A 24010-nucleotide genomic window follows, 5' to 3' on the forward strand; every position below is an offset into this window, starting at 1 on the left:
TTAATACATCATTACCCACACTGTTGAACAATTTCCACAATTGATTCGAATGAAAGAACCCCCTCCTCTAGTCCTACACACGGTCTCAATGGTTGAGTTATGGGAAGCCTACATTCAGCATTCTGGGACATTCGCATAGGTGCATCTGTCGCTCTGTGTAACCTGCTATTAAGAGGAGGGGAAGTATGTGCTTTAAATCTGTTGCTGAACAGCCACATACGCCATCTACAGGAGGAGGCCATTCTTGTACGCATATGTGTGTTAACTATGACTGCCAGTGACGCCAAACTTTGGGGGTGTGCAAGAAGTGTGGATTAAGGACAGCTTCACCCTTCACGCTGAGGAATTATGGCAGGAGAAGGCGTCCAAACCAGTTTGGTGACCAGCAGTTCTCCCATTAATGGCAGTGTACATAATGGCGACTTATGGATTAGGCGACAAATAAACACATGGATGAATATCGAGACAGCCTCAATTGCTGCAAGAGAATGTTTCAAAGCATTAAAATTCACTTTCTCCTATCGTTTTCTCTAGTTTTGCTTAAAAACTGCACACGTAAGAACTTCATCGACAACCATGATTCAGTCCAAAACACTGCACTGATATACAGGGTGGTTCATTGATCGTTACCGGGCCAAATATCTCAACGAATAAGCATCAAACGAAAAATCTACAAAGAACGAAACTCGTATAGCTTGAAGGGGGAAACCAGATGGCGTTATGGTTCGCCCGCTAGATGGCGCTGCCATAGGTCAAACGGATATCAACTGCGTTTTCTTAAAGAGGAACCCTCATTTTTTACTACATATTCGTGTAGTACGTAAAGAAATATGAATGTTTTAGTTGGATCACTTTTTTCTCTTTGTGATAGATGGCTCACAATTGTAGACGAACAGTTGGTAACAGATCGGTTTTTTAAATTTCGGATGTCCACTGTTCAAAGTGCCGTCAATGCGAACAAGAGGTGACCGAGACGTGTAATCAATGGCACCCCATACCATCATGCCAGGTGATACGCCAGAATGGTGATGATGAATACTCACGTCCAATGTACATTCACCGTGATGTCCCCAAACACAGATGCGACCATCATGATGCTGTAAACAGAACCTGGATTCATACAAAAAATGACGTTTTGCCATTCGTGCATTCTGGTTCATCGTCGAGTACACCATCACAGGTGCTCCTGTCTGTGATGCAGCGTCAAGGGTAACTGCAGCCGTAGTCTCCGAGCTGATAGTCTGTGCTGCTGCAAACGTCGTCGAACTGTTCATGCAGATGGTTGTTGTGTTGCAAACGGCCCCATCTGTTGACTCAGGGATCGAGACGTGGCTGCACGATCCGTTACAGCCATGCGGATAAGATGCCTGTCATCTCAGGTGCTAGTGATACGAGGCCATTGGGATCCAGCACGGCGTTCCGTATTACCCTCCTGAACCCACCGATTCCATATTCTGCTAACAGTCATCGGATCTCGACCAACGCGAGCAGCAATGTCGCGATACGATAAACCGCAATCGCGATAGGCTACAATCCGACCTTTATCAAAGTCGTAAACGTGATGGTACGCATTTCTCCTCCTTACACGAGGCATCACAACAGCGTTTCACCAGGCAACGCCGGTCAACTGCTGTTCGTGTACGAGAAATCAGTTGGAAAGTTTCCTCATGTCAGCACATTGTAGGTGTCGTCACCGGCGCCAAACCTTGTATGAATGCTCTGAAAAGCTAATCATTTGCATATCACAGCATCTTCTTCCTGTCGGTTAAATTTCGCACCTGTAGGACGTCATCTTCGTAGTGTGGCAATTTTAATGGCCAGTAGTGTAACCGCAAGTGAGTGGTTCTGATGTGAACTGAATCGAAAGAAGGATGTGGATCTGCCTTATCGACACTGACTGAATCCCCAAATCAGAATAAAAAATTGTAGAGACGAAATAATTTTTCCTGACAACTGTACTCTCTGTTTTATCAAGAAATTCAAACGATATTTTCAATACAGCGGTTGGTAAACGTCCTGATAGATGGTATTACGAGTGTGAAAGTTGTTGATGTGTAGTGACGTAACTCACCGCAAGCGAGAGACTGCGGCCTCATCAGGTGGAGGGGTGTGGCGGGCAGCTGCGGCTGGTGCAGCTGCGGCAGGAGTCCGGCTGCGGTCGCTGTGGGGCCGGCTGCGGGTGCCAGGGGTGGCCGGCGCACTGTGCACAGAGGGGCTCTGTGTGGGTGAACGTGCTCGCACGGGGACCTTCAGGTTGCTTACTAGGCACAGCTGGAGGAGTGCCTCGAAAAGAAAACTGGATACATACTGAAAACAATAGCAGGTTGTCAGTGAACACGAATGACTTGACAGTGAACCAGTCTGTTTCTACACTCTTTCTCCTGCATTCTGCATACGCATAACTTGCCAACAAACTATTCAAAATGATGCACAAGCTAAGAGTAAATAAAGAGCCAGCCAAATTGGTGGACTGACAGTTTTACTACATCACTAATAAATAATCGCACAGAAATTACGAGGTCATTCAGCAGACTTTCTCACACCTTTAAATGTACCACTGTGCTCGTCAGAGGCTATTCAAACCGTATGTAGTTGATGAGCCAGGAACGGGACTATAAGAGCCACAGAAAAAAAAATACCTGGAGGAGAGCAGATTTCAAACTTAGCATGGAAGGTAGTTCCGCTCTCTCACGATGTCTAACGACTGCTGAGGTCGCTGGTATGCAGTACCTGACAGTAGGTGGCAGCACTATGTACCTAATATAAAAGAGGTATGTTTTTGCAGGTGTCCGGATACTTTACATCACACAGTGTATCTCCAAGTTTTTACATAGCCCATTTTTCCCAGCGTGTCTTCATATCATTTGTGCAGAAGCTTGAGGCCAAAACTAAAGTAACAATAAAATACAAGTAATGTCTGAATAAGGATGGATCATTTAAAGGTCAAAACGGTTTTCGATGTTACGTAATACTTGGTTCTTACCCGATTTTTTTATCTAATGTATCAGCTAATAAACACAGTTCAATATCAGAATTGGATGAACCTTTTATGAAAAGTCAGTGATAGCATCGCCACCTATCAGCCAATTTTAATCAGTGACAGTGTGTTTTGCAGGAGAGATTTACCCACGGGCAGTCAGCAGCAAATACTGTAGCCTTGAAAATACGCACCACGTAGAACCGGGAAACTCAGACGAGTAACTCGTCTCGTGCTAACCTGGGTCCCGGTGGTGCATCAGCGAGCAGCTGGGTCACTACGATCACGTCTTCAACACAGTTCCGCATCGCGTCAGCCCATCCCTCTGTGGCCATCACCTGGATGTTGCGGGCCTTTATGAAGGCGACGGCGGCCGCAGTAAGGTCTGGGCAGGAGTGCCTCACTGCCAGCACAGCCGCGGCTGCCGCGTTCTCGACGGTCAGCTGAGCGGCCACCTGCTGCTCGCAGATGGACTTCAAGGCCGACAATCCGTATTTGTCAGCAGCGGCGAGCAGCTGGGGGGCCATGCCGGGCAGCTGGGGGGCCTGCAGGGTGTACAGGTAGCCCAGCAGTTCCCTCAGCACCGGGCCCTCCACGTCTGCGATGCTGACCTGACCGCTGCTGGCCTCCAGCGTGTCGTGCTGGAACATGGCCTGGAACACGGGGCTCCGGGCGGCCAGGACGGCCCGGTGCGCCGCCAGCCGCGTCTCCCCCGCCAGCAGCGTCACCACAGCGCCTTCGCCCGCGTCCAGAAGGGCGCCGAGGCCCACGCAGGTGGTCTGTTGAACCTCTTTAACTGCTGCCATTGTGGATGAATCTGAAACACAGCGCCAATGAGCAGCCCTCTGCCCTTCTGCATCACCCCCAGTGCTTGTACGAGTCTACGAGGCTTATACAGTGACAGTAAAGGCCGGTTCTCACTACAGCGCGGCGTGCGGCAACGGCAGCGGCAAGCGTTTTCCGCTTTGACGCGGCAGCTCGCAGAACTGGCGTTCCCATCTGGAAGCGGCAGACGCTAGCGGTAGCCAATGACGGACAGCCACTGAGGTACGGGCTGGGACCCACCGAAACGACCGGTGTGTTTGAATAACAATATCTTACACCTACATGAAGGAAAGACGAAGTTGGGTGAAGACATACCAATTTTTCATTTTCTGTACAATGTACTCTTTCACATATTTCATTATTCATGTTTTCTCATTTCAACATAAACAGATTTCATGACTACCGTTCATGATTGTTCACTATCCCCTAACACATTGAAACAATGTACGATAAAAGAGATTATTCAGATAGTTAAGCGAGACAAAAATTTAAAATGTGATACGGTAGCAGGTACACGAAAACAGTAAGAACACAAAGGCTAGGTGGAAGGGATGAAAGTGGAAGCCACCTGATAGAATTTCCCACAGAGCATAATGTAATCATCGCCAGCACCTTGCTTAAGAATCACGAAAGAATAATATAAATTTGGAACAGAGTTTTCGAAACCAGATTTTAAATTGTAAGGTATTTCCTGGTGCAGATGCAAACCTGACTGAAGACTGTCAATAGCAAGAAAAGCGTTCTGAAAAAGAAAATTTGTTCACATCGAATATAAATTCTAATTGTTGGATACTATTTTATAAAGGTATTTGTGTGGAGTGCAGCCTTGTATGTAAGTGAAATGTGGACGATGAACAGTTCTGTCAAGAAGACAATGGACGCTTTCAAAACGTGGTGATCAATAAGAATGCTGAAGATTAGATACGAGGATCGTGTGACTAAAGAAGAAGTACGGAATTAAATAGAGGAGGAAGAGGAAATTACGGCACAACCTTGACAACAATAGGGGTTAGTTGACAGGACGTATTATGGGGCGTCAAAGAGTGAGGACAAAGGGGTTGGGTGATAGTATTCTGATAATAATCATCTGTTGAAATGCTATTCTACTATTTTATCTATTACTGTAAGCAGTGAATTTACTCTTCCATGCACTCCTCCACAAAACATTTAAACCAAAACTGAAATCAGGTGAACACCAAATCTTTCAACCACTGTCTGACAACTACTGGATTTACTTTCAACTTTCTATAATTATCACTGGCTAGCCACACATACATACAGATATAAAGAGAACAAAAATAAACAAACATTAGTTTTCAGCATATAATTCTGCAGATTGGCAACATGTACATAAACAAACCAGACAGGAAGGGACATGAGGTGAACACACTGTAGTTACGACTTCAAATCAGAGTTTTCGGTAAAACGTCTACAGCTAGTGACAGAAGAAAAAAGAGCGAACATGAAAATGTGCTTATGTTCCATAATCTAAGTTTTAGTTCAACCTCCAGCATGTGACCAGGTGAGGCAAAACGTATATGTCCGCCAAAAACTCGATTCACTGTAAGTAATCAGTCATTCACGTAAAAAAAGATGTGAACTGTTTTATAATCTGCAAGTATAACATATCAAAACAAAACTGAATCATTCTAGATTCCACCGAAGATGCCTTAAAGTAGAAGGCGAAACGCGCGTTGAATCAGAAAAGTTCACTGGATAAAGAAAAAAAAGTTTGTTACTTACCAAAGGAAATAATCAATAGCTGTAGATATTTAGTAAATTACATTTTATGACATACCAGCAAATTAGTTTCGGTTTAACTTCTCATTCCACATGCTATTAAATGCTGTTTAAAAAAATTCATCCATCCCTTCTGAAAAACTGTAGTTACTTTCATATCTCGGTAGATAAACAGATTTAGGATATTTATCATGCGACGAAATACATGACTTTTCACAAGTTATCGTTTGCAAAAAAAAAACACGTTTCGATTTCTTGAACCGTTTACGAAATTTGCGGTTGATACAACCACACGGTTTACGACGAGCAGGACGAAGTACCGGTCGCTCCGCGAGCAACCCGCGCGCACCACGGCACAGCCCGTCCGCCGACATATCATTCAATATCTCGAGAACGGTGATAGCTATCGATCTGCTCTCACCTTTAAAAACAATTTCGATATGTTGACTAAATTTCATACGCAATAATGTATTACCTAAAATGAACTATACGCAAAGTCCACGCAATGCGTTTTTACCTCTGCACACTCATTCAAATTTCGTGTATAGGTTTACGTAAATGCGATACAGCAAGTAACCACGACGAATAACGAAAAGAAATTCGGTCCTTTATCGAGAGAAGATATCAGGCTGTAACATTACCAACAATCAAATTTTTCTACCGAATAGTTTCCTTGGAATCGGATGATAAGTATTTCATAGCTGCCGCCGCGTCCGCGCCAGCGGTTCGGCGAAAGTTCGTGTGGCCCGGGGTTCCGTACCTGACGTCACGCTCAGCGCGTTCTGTGGTTGGCGGCGCGCACCTGGAGCGCGTCACGCAGCAGCGGAAGCGGTTTGACATGGTCAAACCGCGACGCAGAGCCCGCCGCGCCTTGCCGCTGACGCCATTTCCATGGCAACCACGCCGCTGACGCGCGGTTTTGACGCGCGGCAGCCCTAGTGGGAACCGGCCTTTAGGCGCTCCGCAGCCACACGCAGCGTCCCGTAGCGGCGAAGCGGACCAAAACCTTCTAGATATAAGGCCTACGCACAGCGGCCATCAATATAATAGACTGGCCCTGACGTAATTTTCGTGGCTCCAACATCTCTGGGCTAAAGTCACGTGAACGTTGGCAAAACATGGTTGTTTCGTGTTGCGCTTATGGCTGTACTCGGCGTTTTGTTGGGGGAATTGGCATTACATTTCACGTGTGTTTCTATGACAGTGCAGACGCGTTTATTGAAATCTGCTGAAGTGACTTTTATATGTTTTTTGCACTTGAAATAGAGCATCACGTAAATTAAAGTGTTGAAAGTGATGCCTGTAAAGTCAGACTCATATTACATTTTGGAAAATATCTGTGATAATTCGGTTACAGAAGTAAGTATAACTGTTTCTCGTTCCTACTCATAGGTTCCCTAAGGATGAAAACCGAAGGCAGCTTTGGATACAGGCCCTGTAACGGAAAAACTTTAAGCCATCTGCACATACGCGCCTCTTTGTATATACAAGTGAGATTATAATAAGGTAAGAGCACCTATAGTCGACACATAAAGAGAATTTTTTTCTACCTTCTAATACTATTAAATAAATATAGGCTCCTAAATTATTTTATGAAACTTCAAAGTCTCACCTTTCATCTAATATATCATTTTTTTTAACTGATAGTTTAAACTTTTGTAAAAATAGTAGGAACTGAATCTTTGAAGTGCACCTAAAATTGATACTCTAAAATGGCCCTGCTCCTAAAGTCGACAATTTTGGCACCTATAGTTGAATAATTCCCATATCCCATTTTCTTTTATAAGTGACTAAAGCTCAAAACGCGGCGAATCCATTATTTAAAGTTGTGACACGAGCCCACTCTTACTGTTTAAAAGAATTTTAATGACATTTTACTTTAATTGATAGTTCATAGAAATTTCGTCCCGCTGCCCACCAGAGGGGCGTTTCGATGTATTTGTTAGATTTTATAAATGGTACTGTGAACAAATCCAGGTCAAATGTAGTTGTGACATAATTTTTCGCAAATAAAAAAGTAATTTTTGTTGGAAGCGCTTGGCAGTCAATTGAGAAATGTGGGTAAAATACGATACAAACATAGGATGGCAGACCGCTGATTTGAAATCCCGCCACGTTTTGCCAACAGTCACGTGGTATATGTTGGAGCCACACCAGCGCTATAGCTTCTGCACAGCAAGGTTGGTCTACTAGTGTCTATGGCCGAAGGCCTACGCACAGCGGCCATATTGGCACGTGACGTCACAAACTGTTGGCCATCTTATCTTTAGTCGGCAGTCCTGTTGACGTGTATGTTGTGTTGAAAGTGCGTGCCACGTGAAAGTGATATATATTTCAAACAGTATTCGCGTACAGTTCTTCGAAGTATGGGATACAAGTGTTGCGTTCCCTTTTGACAGGGAAATTATAAATCCCAAAAAGGCCTGAAAGTGCACATGTTTCGATTTCCCAAATGTGTGAAGTTGAGAAATCGCCAGATTGCAGCTTTTCCCAGACACGAATTTGTGTCTACACATCATTCAGGGGTAAGTAAATGACAAAAAATTTATAGCGTGTAACGCTTCAGGCTTTCCCGGCGATCTAATGACATCTTGGGTTGTCGGGTGTTCTGCCGGATATCAGCGTCGTACTTGCACGATATCGTCAATTTATAGCGTGTTATTTGCTTCCATTGCACCACATTTGCCAATTGTTTTTAAAAGCAGTTGTGTATGATGTACCAGTATAATTTGTTTCTTAATTGTGGACCATTGCTGCTAGGTTAATACGAAGCTGGCTGTGAAATGTCTCTCGTATTTGCAACTATTGTCACACACAATAGTCATATTAATTAGTGTGGCTCGTAAATGTTTAGTATTCCTTATCATTCCTACCAGATTATTGATTTTCCAGTACTTTTATTTGGAAGAGCTACAGAATGATTTTGTTCAGTTTTACACATACAGCTATTCGGAAATAATTTCAATTTGAGTAAACTACCTTAGAAAATTGTTTTAATGAATACAGCGTTCGACAGATTAGGCAGTATAGAAAGCAGAATTTCGAGGTAAGTGCATTGTGATTAAATTAACAGCACTCTGTGATACGAATTTCAGTCAAGGATATAGGAGAAACAATCCTTTCATGTTTAAGGTTCTAAAGTTCTGGAGAAACAGGGAATAAAATAAAATATTTTTTCGGGTTTATTTGATTCATTAAATATTGTGTCAGGAGGTGCTCCATTTCGTCGAATGATTTGAGTTTCGTGTGAGGTCAGCAAATTTTGAAGTGGAGAGGAAAATTTACGAAAATAACCGGGGAAACAAATTCTTATATTCTGTAGGAGCTCCAGCTGCTTTATTTAAAACCGAAAACGTCTGCTTGGTATTGCATATTGCCGATTTCTTACTGCAAGAAAACATAGCTCCTGAGGTAAAAAACAGAATTTAAAATTACAGTTTGTATTCAAGGCTAGAAACGCGTATTGAAGGCAAATCGTCAAAATAATTTTACATCTTGAAATGACATAGGTCAGTTTTGTTCAGTTACTTTACGCAATGATATAAATTTCCATACTTTCATTACAAGGGCACGTAGAAGATGAAAGCACGAGAATCCCTATGCGCTCTCAGCTCTAAAACCCGTACAGTCCGTATAGCTGCAGAGTGCTTAACAGGAGCGTTCCGATACAGACCCGGCCATCAGTATGTGACGTCACAAGTTGTCCGCTGAGCTTTAAAAATAAAGGATGCAAAGCGACACCCATCTTTTTCACTAAAACGTTCTGTTTTTACGTAAATAAAAAAAACCCATCCTCTGATTCGCGTGTTATCTCCGCTGTAAAACCTCCTGAGGAAAATATTCGGCAATGTCTTTCTTTTAATTCTTCCGCATCTTACACTCCGACATCGCAGCTTAATAATGAACTGCCTCTCTTCTCGTTATTTCTCGTAGTTACTGCGGCAACATACACTACTGGCCATTAAAATTCTACACCAAGAAGATATGCACATGATAAACGGGTATTCATTGGACAAATATATTACACTACAAATGACATGTGAATACATTTTCACGCAATCTGGATGCATAGATCCTGAGAAATCAGTACGCAGAACAACCACCTCTTGCCGTAATAATGGCCTTGATATGCCTAGGCATTGAGTCAAACAGATCTTGGATGGCACGTACAGGTACAGCTGCCTATGCACCTTCAACACGATACCACAGATCATCAAGGGTAGTGACTGGCGAATTGTGACGAGCCAGTTGCTCGGCCACCATTGACCAGACGTTTTCAGTGAGTGAGAGATATGGAGAATGTGCTGGCCAGGGCAGCAGTCCAACATTTTCTGTACCCAGAAAGGCCCGTACAGGACCTGGAACATGCGGTCGTGCATTATCCTGCCGAAATGTAGGGTTTCGCAGGGATCGAATGAAGGGCAGAGTCACGGGTCGTATCACATCTGAAATGTAACGTCCACTGTACAAAGTGCCGCCAATGCGAGCAAGAGGTGACCGAGACGTGTAACCAATGGCAGCCCATACCATCACGCCGGGTGATACGCCAGTATGGCGATGACGAATAAACGCTTCCAATGTGCGTTCACCGCGATGTCGCCAAGCACGGATGCGACCATTATGATGCTGTAAAGAGAACCTGGATTCATCCGAAAAAAATGACGTTTTGCCATTCGTGCACCCAGGTTCGTCGTTGAGTACACCATCGCAGGCGCTCCTGTCTGTGATGCAGCGTCAAGGGTAACCGCAGCCACGGTCTTCGAGATGATAGTCCGTGCTGCTGCAAACGTCGTCGAACTGTTCGTGCAGATGGTTGTTGTCTTGCAAAAGGCCCCATCTGTTGACTCAGGGGTCGAGACGTGGCTGCACGATCCGTTACAGCCGTGCGGATAAGATGCCTGTCATCTCGACTGCTAGTGATACAAGGCCGTTGTGATCCAGGACGGCGTTCCGTATTACCCTCCTGAACCCACCGGTTCCATATTCTGCTAACAGTCATTGAATCTCTACCAACGCGAGCAGCAATGTCGCGATACGATAAACCGCAATCGCGACAGGCTACAATCCGACCTTTATCAAAGTCGGAAACGTGATGGTACGCATTTCTCCTCCTTGCACGAGGCATCACAACAACGTTTCACCAGGCAACGCTGGTCAACTGCTGTTCGTGTATGAGAAATCGGTTGGAAACTTTCCTCATGTCAGCACGTTGTAGGTGTCACCACCGGCGTCAACCTTGCGTGAATGCTCTGGAAAACTAATCATTTGCATATCACAGCATCATCTTCCTGTCGGTTAAATTTCGCGTCTGTAGCACGGCAGCTTCGCGGTGTGGCAATTTTAATGGCCAGTAGTGTATTTTACAGCATTCCTGCAATGTGGCTTCAACATACGGCAATATTGGGCTACCGACGGGCAATATTGCTAATCGAGTAGGCTACTGCAGATAGTTAGCACGGTATGGCCGAGTTGTGGCAAGTTTTCCCCACCTGGAGGAGATGAATATTTCGTACGGCCAGACCACGCTTACCTGTGCCCTCATCTGTATATGCTTCCCTCTCACCCTCAGCCGTGCCTCCTGAAGTTCTGCTGTGTCAGATCACGAAATCTGGCCAAAATATTTGAAGAATTATGGTACTTACATCCAAAAGACGTGATGGATGCTACAGGAGGGGAAGTATCTAGTGTAGTCGACAAGAGCATTGTGTGTATCGAGGTCGAATTTGAATCTGAATACGAAGTTGCCTGAACCTTTGTACGAGGCAGCTGAAATTTTCACTGGCCGCCCGATTCCGTCGTAACAGCTGTACAACCATTTGTACAAACTGTAGGCTCAGTAGCGCGGAAATATGACGATGATACGTTATTAGTTGGTGGGGACTTTCTGCACAGTGCAGACTGGGATGTCTATACACTCATTGCAGGTATCACAGTGTAACACCTACAGCGCCTCTCGGTGTTAATAAACCAAAATAGCTCCCAAATCAGCTCCCATGCCCTCGAAATATAAATTCAGAAAATGTCCCAAGCCCCTCCACAAGTACTAATTTACGAAATAGAAATAAGAGACAAATAGAGGAAAGTCTATAGTAGAAAAATAAGAGAAAAAGAAAAGAATTTTAATCATAAATTTTGGAAGCATGGGAGGGGGGAAAAACGATAGAAATGGTTAAATTATTAGTTATTCTTATATATGAGAAAATCAATATTGTAGTAACAGAACGTAGGTCTTGAACACCAAAGATAGCGTTTACTAAAGTATAAATAGACATGCAATGCAATTATGATACTCCAGTCTCTATCCTCTAGTCTGTTCGAAGTCAATTAGGACGTACAGCTTTACGAAGCAACAATAGGAGCTTATTAAACCAGGGCGCAAGAATAAATCGCGACGAGATTGTTTTTTGGGAGCATTAATTTCAGATCAGAATTAGAACTTTTCTCATATTGGTGGAACGGGGAGGTGATCAATAATCTCACTGGCTTTAACGTCACTTCGCGTGAAGATTTAAATATTTTACGGAATTAACGATTTTTGGACAGATTCGGACATTGTATTGTGATAGTGGAAAAGCTTTACTTCACGCGACTAGTGATCATAGTTCGTGACAGTTTATGGATATTAAACGGGAACAATCTTTCTGTCGAAAGGGACAGAACATTGTTTAGTACCTCTGATATTGACGGGATTCCAGATTAGGCTAGATACTTATTCAAAGAACCCCTTTGAATGCGATCGTGTGAATAAACTGATTTATTAATAATTATTGTTAAATAAAATAACATGTTAAAGTGAAACTGACTATTCGTCTTGAACTTTACTTCGATTTTGGTTCATAAATAATTAGGTTACGTGATTTTCACCAAGAATAAACTGCAGACTAGTAACTGAAACAAGTGGACGAGATCCTATTGAAAACACTAGTATTAATTTACTTATGGTTTTTTCCTTCAGAACTGGGAAGGCAATACGTGTAGTGACTCACTGGTGTTAATTTAAGAACTAGCCGGGATAAAACAAAACCCCTCAATACCATTCAATGTATAGATAAATTAACATTCCTACTTTCATACAAGATACGGAAGTCGGGATAGAAAAATGGGTCGGTGCGACAGACAGACAGTTCTGTGAAATAGGCCTGAACACGTTTTCGAAAAACTGTCCTGACTGTGCCGGCTGGGATGGCCGAGCGGTTCTAGGCGCTGCTGTCTGGAACTGCGCGACCGCTACGGTCGCAGGTTAGAATCCTGCCTCGGGCATGGATATGTGTGATGTCCTTAGGTTAGTTAGGTTTAAGTAGTTCTAAGTTCTAGGGGACTGATGACCTCAGAAGTTAAGTCCCATTGTGCTGAGAGCCATTTGTACTATTTTATCCTGATGGTGTAGTTCGAGAATCTACACCCGATGCAATTAGTTTAGACCTCCCAGATAGAAACACACCGGACATTATCGACGGAAATGGCATAGAGACAGGGATTAGTGATGATGATATCACCGCGACGATGGTTACTATACTTCTAGGGTTCATAACTGATTTATTAACAAATCAATCACGAACCTTAGAAGTGTTGTCATGCTAGAAAGAGCACATAAGCAGATCTTAGCATCACATTCAGGCGATGAATGGGTATCACTTAAGTTCCATTTTGACGAACGAGGAAGAATTATGAGCAAAGTTTAAACTGATTCTAAATCTCGCTTAGGAGAAGTACGTGCCGAGTTAGTGTCAAGGAAGGAAAAGACCCATCACTGGTTTATTACAAACTACCAAAAATGCCAAGGAAGCAGCGATTGTAATAGTTTCGGTTCAAAAAATCAGATCAGCATACTCTTTCCTGCAGAGTGCCGGCCGGGGTAGCCGAGCGGTTCTAGGCGCTACAGTCTGGAACCGCGCGACCGCTACGGTCGCAGGTTCGAATCCTGCCTCGAGCATGGGTGATGTCCTTAGGTTAGTTACGTTTAAGTAGTTATAGGTTCTAGGGAACTGATGACCTCAGAAGTTAAGTCCCATAGTGATCAGAGCCATTTGAACTATTTCGTGCAGAGTAAAAGTTCATTGCAGAAACACCAGCCTTACTCTGTGGATTACCCATTTCTCCGAAATGTCCATAGTCCCATAATATACACAGCAGAACTTCTGTTAAGTTTGGAAAGCAGAGGAGAGCTGCAGGCGGAAGTGAAGCTATGGGGGCGGGTCGTCAGTCTGCCAGGACAGCTCAGCCAGTAGAGCTCTGCCCGGAGAAGACAAAGGTGTCAGGTTCGAGCCCAGGTCCGGCACACAGTTTTCATCTGACAGGAAGCTTCAGATCGGCACACACTCAGCAGCAGAGTGAAAATTCATTCGGTAATTGTTGTTAAGTTACAGACTGTAAAGGGTGAATGCGAACAGCCACGTGTGTGTTTCATAGGCTATACTTCATTGCCACGACGTGTTATGTACCGTTATGTCCATCTCCAGATTGCTACAGTTGTATCAGTACATTCTGTACGCGTACAGACGGAAACACTGCGTCTATAAAGCACATGGCCGCAGCTGTCAAGAGCAATGTTACGCAACATTCGCACGCCGCAGGTGACTGTGCAGTGTATGAGTGTTGTCCACATTTCGCTATTGCGCTGCTTCCTCCCGAATGTTCAGAACGATAAAGAGCAACCAATCTCAGCTTACCGCAATAAATTACTGGAGAGGGCGGCGTGCTACAGACGATTCTCACAATACACCGAAACACGTGGAGACGGGCATAATGGCCCTCAACCGACCGTGGTGAAAATTAAGGAATGTGTGGCTAATTGCGGTCTCCCTCAATGATATGAACCTCAATTTTTGTCCTATAGTTTATTCAGCTCCTAAATATTCTTGTTTGTAATAGCTAATAGCTGATGGCCTTCAGCTGTAATGGTCTAAGAAAAAGTCGAAAACTACTGCTACAATGGCAGAGCAAATCCATTCTCATGTTGTTGTTGTTGTGGTCTTCAGTCCTGAGACTGGTTTGATGCAGCTCTCCATGCTACTCTATCCTGTGCAAGCTTCTTCATCTCCCAGTACGTACTGAACCCTACATCCTTCTGAATCTGCTTAGTGTATTCATCTCTTGGTCTCCCTCTACGATTTTTACCCTCCACGCTGCCCTCCAATGCTAAATTTGTGATCCCTTGATGCCTCAAAACATGTCCTACCAACCGATCCCTTCTTCTAGTCAAGTTGTGCTACAAACTTCTCTTCTCCCCAATCCTATTCAGTACCTCCTCATTAGTTATGTGATCTACCCATCTAATCTTCAGCATTCTTCTGTAGCACCACATTTCGAAAGCTTCTATTCTCTTCTTGTCCAAAGTATTTACCGTCCATGTTTCACTTCCATACATGGCTACACTCCATACAAATACTTTCAGAAATGACTTCCTGCCACTGAAATCTATACTCGATGTTAACAAATTTTTCTTCTTCAGAAACGTTTTCCTTGCCATTGCCAGTCTACATTTTATATCCCTTCTACTTCGACCATCATCAGTTATTTTCCTCCCAAAATAGCAAAACTCATTTACTGCTTTAAGTGCCCCATTTCCTAATCTAATTCCCTCAGCATCACCCGACTTATTTCGACTACATTCCATTATCCTCGTTTTGCTTTTGTTGATGTTCATCTTATATCCTCCTTTCAAGACACTGTCCACTCTGTTCATCTGCTCTTCCAAGTACTTTGCTGTCTCTGACAGAATTACAATGTCATCGGCGAACCTCAAAGTTTTTATTTCTTCTCCTTGGATTTTAATACCTACTCCGAATCTTTCTTCTGTTTCCTTTACTGCTTGCTCAATATACAGACTGAATAACATCGGGGAGAGGCTATCAGCAGCAAAATATACAGCGTGAGTAACGGCTAGAAAGTAATGTATATTATACCAACTGCCGTCACTCACTGCACTTAGGTTGAGAATCTGATATTATATCGTCAACGTCAGCTCTCTTCCCCTCCCCCCCCCCTTCCATCCGAATCTTGGTGGTGGTGACAGACTGATCAATATCATTTTGGTTTTGAATTTGAACTGGCGAATGAATCGCATCCGAGAAAAATTGTGGCGACTGACAATCCGACATTTGCTTTCGCTTCATATCTGGCGAACTTCCCGAAAGAAATAACAAACTGATAGGACGTCAGAAAAGTTATTACACAGTGTTCATATTCCTGTCGAATATTTCGCTGTGCATTGTTAAGACACATCGCTCATCAACAGGGTGATATGGAGGAGGAGGGGGCTGGCTTTACAGAACTGTTACAGATCAGTGCGTAAATTTAGCTCACAAGGAAATATACCCAGTTCACGCGAATTCGCTATGTTGCAAAAGACTGAACTTGGCGCAAATCGCTGGCCGTGGTGGCCGAGCGGTTCTAGGCGCTACAGTCTGGAACCGCGCGACCGCTACGGTTGTAGGTTCGAATCCTGCCTCGGGCATGGATGCGTGTGAGTCCTTAGGTTAGTTAGATTTAAGTAGTTCTAAGTTCTAGGGGACTGATCACCTTAAAAGTTAAGTCCTATAGTGCTCAGAGACATTTGATTTGGCGCAAATCAAACAACGCTGCAATTTCTTTTAAATTAACAGTAAACACGCTCCGCAACGCAGATCTCGACTACATTATGGCGCTTCGATCACAGGTGTTAATCGTACATCGTTTATTCACAGTGTTTGTTATTGAAAGTTTCGTGTCATAAAATGGAGCACAATAAGCATACTTCTCCAGTGCCTAAAACTGTTCATTCCTAGAAATCGTTTTCGGCGAGTAGGACATAACTGAAGACATAAAAAACTGATGAAGTAACAACAACAAGAAAAGAAAACTGGGGGCCTAACATAAAAAAAGGCGCGAAAAAATTTCCCGCGCAGTAATTCACGTACCATCGAAACGAAGCACGACTGAAAAATTTAGAAATTCATAAAAAGAGCATCAATTACACAACTGGCCATTAAAATTGCTACACAAAGAAGAAATGCAGATGATAAACGGGTATTCATTGGAAATATATATTATACTAGAACTGACATGTGATTACATTTTCACGCAATTTGGGTGCATAGATCCTGAGAAATCAGTACCCAGAACAACCACCTCTGGCCTAGGCATTGAGTCAAACAGAACTTGGATGGCGTGTACAGCTTCAACACGATACCACAGTTCATCAAGAGTAGTGACTGCCGTATTGTGACGAGCCAGTTGCTCGGCCACCATTGACCAGACGTTTTCAATTGGTGGCCAGGACAGCAGTCGAACAGTCTCTGTATACAGAAAGGCCCGTACAGGACCAGCAACATGCGGTCGTGCATTATCCTGCTGAAATTTAGGGTTTCGCAGGGATCGAATGAAGGGTAGAGCCACAGGTAGTAACACATCTGAAATGTAACGTCCACTGTTCAAAGTGCCGTCAATGCGAACAAGAGGTGACCGAGACGTGTAACCAATGGCACCCCATACCATCACGCCGGGTGATACGCCAGTATGGCAATGACGAATACACGCTTCCAACATGCGTTCACCGCGATGTCGCCAAACACGGATGCGACCATCATGATGCTGTAAACAGAACCTGGATTCATCCAAAAAAATTACGTTTTGCCATTCGTGCTCCCAGGTTCGTCGTTGAGTACACCATCGCAGGCGCTCCTGTCTGTGATGCAGCGTCAAGGGTAACAGCAGCCACGGTCTCCGAGCTGATAGTCCGTGGTGCTGCAGACGTCGTCGAACTGTTCGTGCAGATGGTTGTTGTCTTGCAAACGTCCCCGTCTGTTGATTCAAGGATCGTGACGTGGCTGCACGAACCGTTACAGCCATGCGGATAAGATGCCTGTCATCTCGACTGCTAGTGATACGAGGCCGTTGGGATCCAGCACGGCGTTCCGTATTACCCTCTTGAACCAACCGATTCCATATTCTGCTAACAACAGTCTTTGGATATCGACCAACGCGAGCAGCAATGTCGCGCTACGATAAACCGCAATCGCAATAGGCTACAATCCGACCTTTATCAAAGTAGGAAACGCGATGCTATGCATTTCTCCTCCTTACACGAGGCATCACAACAACGTTTCCTCAGGCAACGCCGGTCAACTGCTGTTTGTGTATGAGAAATCGGTTGGAAACTTTTCTCATGTCAGCACGTTGTAGGTGTCGCCACCGGCGCCAACCTTGTGTGGAAGCTGTGAAAAGCTAATCATTTGCACATCACAGCATCTTCTTCCTGTCGGTTAAATTTCGCGTCTGTAGCACGTCATTTTCGTGGTGTAGCAATTTTAATGGCCAGTAGTGTATAAGTCTTTCTTATTAATTTCGTCCAAATCAAAACCTCATTCTAACTTGTTTATCATTTAATAACGAGAGTGCACCCCGTCCTCGGAGCAGTTCAGATTGCAGCATTTACCAGCTGACGTAATCAGCAGACTTGGACACTGTTTATATGTTTCGATACAGTGTATCGATACATGGAACTGTCTCAGTGTTTCGAAACGGCTATGTTTCACTGTTTAGAAACAGTGGTGTTTCATACCGCTCTGTCTCGGATACCGGGACCAGATTCGATCTCGAGCCAGACACAGAAACTGTATCGCTGGTTCAAAATAACGCTGATTCAGTCCACTTATGTTTGGAAGGGACTAATTGTGTCGAAACAGTGACGTTTCATTCCGCTCTTGTCTCGGACGAGATTCGGGCACGGTACAGATACTGAAACATTTAACATCTCACTTCGTGAAACACTTTCAAGTGTGTCGAAATCTTTTTGACACAAACATTCAGTTAAATTACAGATCTCTTATAACATACACTTGCTGGAACTACAGTCGAGCTTGATCAATGTATGAAGACGCCACTGATACACGAATCACAAGATCCATTGCTGTGGTGGAAAGAAAATTATGTGTTGGTTCCTACGCTGTTTGAAATAAAGAAACGACGTCTTTGTGTTATGGCCACCTCTGTCCCACGTGAGCGCATATTATCAAAGCAGGGGCAAACAATAACAGACAGACTATCCCGTCTTTCAAGCTAAAAAGTATCAAAAATGATATTTCTAAATTACAACTTAGAACAGGTACAGTAGATCTACTCAGAAATGAAACAGTAGAATTTCAGATGATTTTGTTCTTCTCTGGCAAATATGCACTGAATTTGTATTTGACTGGATTTTGTTTAGTCCACTAAATCTTAGATGTAGCTGCCTTATAGGATCATTTTTTTTTTCAGATTTGTTGCACGCAGAAGACACCTCCGTATTTGCTCACCATTCAGTGAGTTTAATTTTTTTTGTGAGTACATTCATTTATTTATGTGTTCGAGAATAATTGCCTGATTTATGTATGTATATGTTTGTCTGTTGTAAATGTGCTATGTTTGGTTATTACACACTATAGGCATCTAACTTGTGTATCATAGATAATTCTCTGGCAAACCAACAACAGTACTATGATACTTTTGTTTTTGGCTTTCAGATGGTGTGATAAAAATTGCATTTCGACAGCAACTTAACTTTATCTCTGATTTCCTGGGGAAGTTTGTAATAAAATGATCATATATCTGCTTGTTGTGAGTACTTGAGGGAACTCCATGTACCTGTACTTCAAACAAACTTCCGTAACAAGAATTTTAAGTGGTATAGAGCCAGATCTGCCATGATATAGGTATCACAAAGGCATTACACTGCATGAATTGTTTTAAACTTTACTTTGGATTTTATACTTCAAGGAAACATACCGCAAACGATGGAAAATTTAACTGTAAGTAAGAAAAGTGTGAGTGGCACACGCATAAATGCTAATTGAGTGCCTCGCTTCCCAGAATGCTATCTCAATAAATTATATTCTACGATATGCCTTTTGAAGAGCACATACAGATCATCACTCACGAAATCTATCAAAATTAGGCACTAGAATACAGGGAAACGAGTTTGGCAAAATCTGTTACGTCAAACATACAAACTCTGACATCAGCCAATGGAAAATATGAAAGTCACATGACACGAAGATAGCGCATTTGCTGTAGCAAATACGAGACTGCCAAGACTCCCAAGTGAAATTTTCATACTTTCAGCGATATGATTGGCCCTCTCTCACCTTATTTGTGTTTATATGGCAATATTTGTACAGTAGACACTCAATATGATATAATGTGTGGGCCTATACAATTACGAAACACGAACTGTTTCACTGTTTCGAAACCGTTTCGAAACATTTCTATTGTACTGTCTCATTTGTTTCGAAACAATTACGTGTTTCAGTTTGCCCATGTCTAGTAGTGTTAGGTACCAGTAGAAGGTGATAACGACCGCTATCCCTTTACTGGGGAAGACCGCCACTGTGGTTGGCTGCTCTGTTCGGAGACGGCGTGCCAAAACGCCAACTTTTTATTATTAATATTATGAAAACTGTGCATTGAAGTTCCTTGACACTCAAATAAAAGCATATCTAAATAGCAGGGTATCGCCGCTTATTTCAAAATTCATAACCATGAGCAAAACTAAGAACAAAAGTTAAACAAAAATAGAGACGAAGCACTTCGGGTCACTGAAACGCGCGAACAAGCGAACTGGAGTGCGGTGCTTAATCACTCCGAAATGAGCAGTCATAAGGCACGGATACATTGTCTGGTGTGATCAACAATGGCTGGATTGTATAAGGAAATGTTAACTCCAGAACAGTGAAAAGCCGGCCGGAGTGGCCGAGCGGTTCTAGGCGCTACAGTCTGGAGCCGCGCGACCGCTACGGTCGCAAGTTCGAATCTTGCCTCGGGCATGGATGTGTGTGATGTCCTTAGGTTAGTTAGGTTCAAGTAGTTCTAAGTTCTAGGGGACTGATGACCACAGCAGTTAAGTCCCATAGTGCTCCACTGGACTCGCATTCGGGAGGACGACGGTTCAATCCCTCGTCCGGCCTTCCTGATTTAGGTTTTCCGTGATTTCCCTAAATCGCTTCAGGCAAATGCCGGGATGGTTCCTTTGAAAGGGCACGGCCGACTTCCTTCCCCATCCTTCCCTAATCCGATGAGACCGATGACCTCGCAGTTTGGTCTCCTACCCCCCCCCCCCCCCAAATCAACCAACCAACCAACCAACCCATAGTGCTCAGAGCCATTTGAACTGTGAAAAGAATAAGTAAATCTCTGATCAATGACCGGTGTTAACAGAGAGGGCTTGTGAAATCATCAGTGACGTGCGAAATTTTAAATAGACGGTGGAAAAGATTGTAATTCACAGTTTCCCGTGTTCTGCTAGAATAAACACGACTGGCACCCCAAAAAAGTAACAGACTCGGCCATGTGCGTAGTAACAGTCCTTCGCTAGCAGTTTATTACAGTCTGAAAACCACAGATCTGCGACCTCGGTGCTGTTTTCTGCACACGAGATATCTATAGAAGACTGCAGCCCGGTGAACTTTTATCAGAAACCGCTTGGCTTTCACTCTGAGAGTTGAACGCAACTAGACACGTTGCGTGTCCTGCATTCTCACCACAAACGGGATCAGTGACACGTAATGTGCGGTAACACAGGGAGGTAGGTATTTGGAAAGATATAGGTAGTGTTTCTCAAAGTACTTTCACGCCATAATAGACACACCACAATATAAAGGAAAGAAAAAGAATGCAGGCTAGGGGGCAGCGCTTGTGTCTCCCGCAGATAGAATGCTTGCAATTACATCACTGCTGGTTAATGTCCTGATTCAACGTTGTAAACAAAGTAGAAAACTAATCGATCTCTGGTGCCATGAGAGACGCACGCTCGCAACGGATCTTGGATATTACCAAACTTTTATTCTAACAAAAATTATTAAAACTATCAACATTTAATTCTAAAGTGCTTTGCTGTACATTTGCGTGACGTCACACGCCGCGATTTGGTGATCACTACCAGGAGCTAAAAGCTGGGCATACGTCGTGTTGGACTAAACCTTTATGAAACTGGTGGTTATCATAAATCTGAGTGCTGCTAAAATATGCCGAACTGCTGCAATGGCGCGTTGAGAGCCTCTCAAAAAAGTGTCTCATTCTGTACAATCTCGTGTGATAGGTATAACAGTCTGTGGTTAAGTTTTACACAAACGAATTATTTCGTTCAGCAGTTATTCAAGTTTTGTCTTGACATCCCGTCTACCGAAAATAAAAGGAAAACAATCTGCGACATTGCCACGAACTGAACGGTGACCCGATTATACACCTTTACTTCACGTCTATAGTCACAAACTTTTTTTCTCATGAGACTACCGGTTTCGGGTCTGTAATGACCTCTCCAGATCTGTTTTATAAAAACATGGCACCAACATATTACGATCTGTTATTATAAAACAGATCTGAAGAGGATAACAATAGAAATCGTAATCTGATGACAAAAAAATTTGCGACCATACATGTGAAGTAAAGAAAAATTATAGAAGGAAAACGTTTTGTTCGACTAAAATATAAATATTATGTCGCGCTATGCTGTATCGGTATTCCCGAGTAATAAGCACGGCAGGCTCTTTTCGTACCACATGTTTACGTGTGCAGTACTATAATTATGTGGTTCCCTACGTTTTAAGAAAGTGGAATCGTCCTAGCGGCATCCTATTCGCAACCGTCCAGTAATTTTCAAGGACGTGGCCGCCATCTGTGAAGCGGCAGAATTTACGGGAACAGCGGTGGGGCTGCTGCACACGCAACATTTTTAATACGAATTTTGCGAACAATTTGAGAGTATAATAACAGAAAAAGCTTTAGTTTATCTGTACTGGACTCGACGGTGAAGCGACTGAGAACGTAAAACAACCATCGCTACGCAATAAGATAAATTGTAAAAATGCGCACGAATTAAAAGAAGTCGTCCTTACCTTACTAACGATGTGGGCGTGTCAAAGAAGCTTGTCCGCGCAGCAGCAGCAGCAGCAATTAACTCTCCGATCACGCCCTCACTCCGCAACTCGCTCGCAAGTAATGCGGCGCTGCACGGAAGCGTCTGGAGGTCACCACGCTGTCAATGCTGCCAACGGATGAGTGGACGGCGGTACCAACTGCACTTTGGCTCGTGTTCAGAACAACAAATGGTGTGATGTAGTCTCATAATCAGGGACCTGCTGCGTCAGCTATTAAGGAAAATAAGTTTCTTCCAGGAAGCGTGTGCGCTGTGGTAAGGAAGTCTGGGATGATCAGATTAACAAATATGCAGCGGCATCAGAAGCCAAATCTCGGTCAGAGTAATCGAAGTGTACTGTTTGAAAAAGAGGAAAAATTCCCTATCAGTTGTTTGCGCAGTGTAATGCACCAATACATAGCACAGCACAGGACAGCATTCCAAACAACCAACTGCCAGGACACGTTTATGAGTGACTGTACTGATAAACAGCAGTGCCATAAACAGCGCATGTGTGTTTGTATGTGCCCATCTGAGTATGTGTGTGTGTGTGTGTGCTTGTAAATACACACAGCAAGCCTGTATGAAGTCCATGGTAGAGGCTACTTTCCACTGTAACAGTCATTGTTTTCCTTTCCATTCCATTCCAGAGGGCGGAAGGAATGACTGCTTTCTAGCTTCTCTGTGCACTATATCGGTCTGATCTATTTTCGCTGGCCCTACGATAGTGATACATGGGAGGCTGGTCTGTGTTCCCAGATAACTCACTTCATACTCTCAACTACTCCTCAAACTGTGGCGGTAGGCTTTCTCAGAATAGTTGTTCTATATCATCGTCTGGCAGTTCTGGGTTCCAGCATCTGCGTGGCACTCTCTCGCGAGTCAAACACACCTTTGGCTGTTCGTGCTGCCACTCTCTGTATACCTTCAATATTCCCTGGCAGTCTTATCTGTAATGGATCGCACACACTTTATCACTGTTCTATGATGCACAGCAAGAGAGATTTGTAAGCAGTCTCCTTTATTGCTACCCAACGTCCTGACTGCAAACCGAAGACGGCCGGTGTGGCCGAGCGGTTTTAGGCGCTTCAGTCTGGCATCGTGCGACCGTTATGGTCGCAAGTTCGAATCCTGCCTCGGGCATGGATGTGTTAGTCAGGTTCAAGTAGTTCTAAGTTCTAGGGGACTGGTGACCTCAGATGTTGAGTCCCATACTGCTCAGAGCCATTTGAACCATTTTTTTGCAAACCGAAGTCTGCCACCTGTCTTACCTAAGACAGAGCCTATCTGGTCATTTCGTTTCATATTCCCGCACTGAGTTCTTTTCATGAGCTGACTGAAGCCAATTGACACACTACAATTATACAATAGAACATTCCTGCGTCTTTTTGATATGAGCAATTTCACATTTCTGTACAACAAAGCAAATTGCCAATATTTGCTGCACTTGTAAATCTTATGAAGATTTGACTGAGTATTTGTACAGATTCATTCAGATAGTTCTTCATTAAAGAATTCGCATCATCTGCATAGTCACTGAGGTTACTTTTAAATCTTATGGAGATTTGACTGAGTATTTGTACAGATTCATTCAGATAGTT

The 24010-nt window shown here is 43.5% G+C and overlaps 1 protein-coding gene across 2 annotated transcripts in view; it reads right to left on the minus strand.

The window, feature by feature from the left end:
* LOC126212985 (putative ankyrin-containing lipoprotein Lxx09580) overlaps positions 1-22484 on the minus strand; it is a 90387-nt gene extending 67903 nt beyond the window's left edge. Inside the window, exons 1-3 of one of the 2 annotated variants that reach the window (XM_049940526.1) lie at positions 22390-22484; positions 3218-3794; positions 2072-2200 (exon numbers count right to left, since the gene is read on the minus strand). In XM_049940526.1, the coding sequence (XP_049796483.1) occupies positions 2072-2200; positions 3218-3783 (695 nt within the window). In that variant the 5' untranslated portion in view covers positions 3784-3794; positions 22390-22484. The remainder of the gene's footprint in view (positions 1-2071; positions 2201-3217; positions 3795-22389) is intronic. The other variant, XM_049940527.1, reaches the window with a different exon arrangement.
* Between the last annotated feature and the right edge of the window lie 1526 nt (positions 22485-24010).

This window comes from Schistocerca nitens, chromosome 11, assembly GCF_023898315.1.
Source record: "Schistocerca nitens isolate TAMUIC-IGC-003100 chromosome 11, iqSchNite1.1, whole genome shotgun sequence".
Taxonomy (NCBI): domain Eukaryota; kingdom Metazoa; phylum Arthropoda; class Insecta; order Orthoptera; family Acrididae; genus Schistocerca; species Schistocerca nitens.